This window comes from Frankliniella occidentalis, unplaced genomic scaffold (assembly GCF_000697945.3).
Source record: "Frankliniella occidentalis isolate FOCC.00 unplaced genomic scaffold, Focc_3.1 Scaffold46, whole genome shotgun sequence".
NCBI lineage: Eukaryota > Metazoa > Arthropoda > Insecta > Thysanoptera > Thripidae > Frankliniella > Frankliniella occidentalis.
Window position 1 is genome coordinate 1,299,708 of NW_026267176.1, and position 2,073 is coordinate 1,301,780.

General features: G+C 60.1%; 1 protein-coding gene across 1 annotated transcript; it reads left to right on the plus strand.

Annotated features, from left to right (window-relative positions):
- The first annotated feature begins 693 nt into the window (after positions 1-693).
- Positions 694-1,990, plus strand: LOC113215829 (V-type proton ATPase 16 kDa proteolipid subunit c-like). The gene is made up of 3 exons (XM_026435493.2): positions 694-950; positions 1,360-1,549; positions 1,647-1,990. The coding sequence occupies exons 1-3, from the start codon at positions 845-847 to the stop codon at positions 1,855-1,857; spliced, it is 507 nt and encodes a 168-aa protein (XP_026291278.1). The 5' UTR covers positions 694-844; the 3' UTR covers positions 1,858-1,990.
- The last annotated feature ends 83 nt before the right edge of the window (positions 1,991-2,073 follow it).

A 2,073-nucleotide genomic window follows, 5' to 3' on the forward strand; every position in this document is an offset into this window, starting at 1 on the left:
GCCGGGCGTCAAAAGCCCGTCCGGAGCCTCACACCAGACATGGGAGCGGACCCCAACTAAAGGTACCCCAACCCGACCCGACCGGCCGGCCCAAGCCCCCCTCTCTGCCCATCTCCCCCCGCCCCTGCATATGTACACCATGTGGGCGTGTAATCCTCTCCCTCACTCGCGAGCGCGCGGCTCGGGGCTGCCGACGCCGAGCAAACATTCAATCATCCGGTTTGAGAGGAAAAGGAACTCATTTCATTTTATGCGGCAATTTTCGTGCATATAAATAAAGTACTGCATAACAGAGGAGCACAGAGGATAGAAGGCAACGGCCGCCCGTCCGTCCGGTGTGGTGTTGTGTTTCTCAGCCCTCCCCCCTCCACTCGGCCCCCCACTTGCCCCCTTCGCCCCGTTCCCCCGAGCCCTCACATCCCTCTCCCATGAGCCTTCCCTCCTGCCGCAGCCACTCACCCCGACGGGCGTCAAGCGCCGAGTGCATAGCCTGCCCCGCACGGCGGCGGCGCTGACGCCCCGGAGATAGGCAGCCAAGTCAGCGCGTTCGGGAGCCCGCGCGCCGAGCTGGTTGGGCAGCCGGGCGCACCGCCCGCGGATACCTCCGCGAGACTCTCCTGCTCAGACTGACGGCGACTTATCGATGTCCACTCTCTTATCTCTGCCGATCATGGCGTCACGGCCCGTCACATGCACAGGCCCCCAGTCGAGCCTCGTGCCTTGCTCAGCCGCCGTCGTCGCTCTCCAGTCATCGTCCCCCCGCGCGTGTACGTGTGTGTGACTCGAGCCGAAAAGTTTTGTTGTTTTGGGGCGTGATCAAAGCGTCTCTCCACCACACGTCAGGATGGCGAGCGACGGCACGGCGACCGATTGGCCCTACATCCAGGGGGTGCCCATCTACACCCCCTTCATCGGCGTCATGGGCGCCGCCGCCTCCATCACGCTGAGCTGTGAGTCAGGGGCGTGTGGGGCGTGTGTCGCGGGGGGCAGACTGGAGGGAGCGAGACGGTGACCGCGTGAGCTAGAGGGATGACAGGTCGTGGGGCCACCACTCTCGCTCGTCTCTCTCTCTCTCTCTCTCTCTCTCTCTCTCTCTCTCTCTCTCTCTCTCTCTCTCTCTCTCTCTCTCTTTGTCTGATGCACGCGGACATGTCGCGTCTCTCTCGCGCGCAATAATACTAAAACCCGCTCCCGCGCCGCTGTGTACGGCTCGGTGCGCCGCTGCCCTGGTGAGAAGTGAAAAGGGCGTAAGTCCTCGGACTTCCCATTCGACTTACGCCCCTTTTCACTTCTTTTTTTTTACCAATGAAGTGTGACCCTGGGCAAGGTCGACAACAAGCCTCCCCCCTCTTGTTGCAGCGTGGGGCGCGTGCTATGGCACCGCCAAGTCCGGGGCGGCCATCGCGGCCGTGGGCGTGCACAAGCCCGAGCTCGTCATGAAGAGTATCATCCCCGTGGTCATGGCCGGTATCGTCGCCATCTACGGGCTGGTCGTGTCCATCCTCATCATCACAAACCTCAAGGCGCCTCCGGAATACACCCTCTTCGTGTAAGTACAACAGCCACTTTTTACACATTTTCCCCAGTCCTCTGTTTCGCCTTTTGAGAAAGCAAACGGTCATGTGTCATGTGTTTTTCTGATCCAGGGCACTGCTGCACTTTGGGGCCGGAGTGACGGTGGGCGGCGCGGGCGCGGCGGCCGGCTACGCCATCGGGGTCGTCGGTGACTACGGCGTGCGGTACAACGCGCGGGAGGGCCGCCTCTTCATCACCATGATCCTCATCCTCATCTTCGCTGAGGTTCTAGGGCTGTATGGCCTCATCCTGGCGGTTTTCATGTACGCCAACAGCACGTAGACGACGTCTGGAGTCATCTTTGCAGGTGTTTCAGTGTACTCATAATGCAGAGGCAAGAACTTGATCAAAGTTGTGTAATCATACTTGTGTAAATTTTATCCCTAGTCTATGTATAAATTGTTAACATACCTTCCCTCCTTGTGCTTTTCGTAGTCCTGAACACACTATACCGGCTGAGTGGTGACGTGACCTAGGGAGGGAGGAGGTGGGAGAGGG

Bases quoted from the DNA above. Each gene is read 5' to 3' on its own strand.
- LOC113215829 (XM_026435493.2), top strand. From the start codon at position 845: ATGGCGAGCGACGGCACGGCGACCGATTGGCCCTACATCCAGGGGGTG. The intron at 951-1,359 runs GTGAGTCAGGGG...CTCTTGTTGCAG, and splicing joins CGCCTCCATCACGCTGAGCT to CGTGGGGCGCGTGCTATGGC. The intron at 1,550-1,646 runs GTAAGTACAACA...TTTCTGATCCAG, and splicing joins CCGGAATACACCCTCTTCGT to GGCACTGCTGCACTTTGGGG.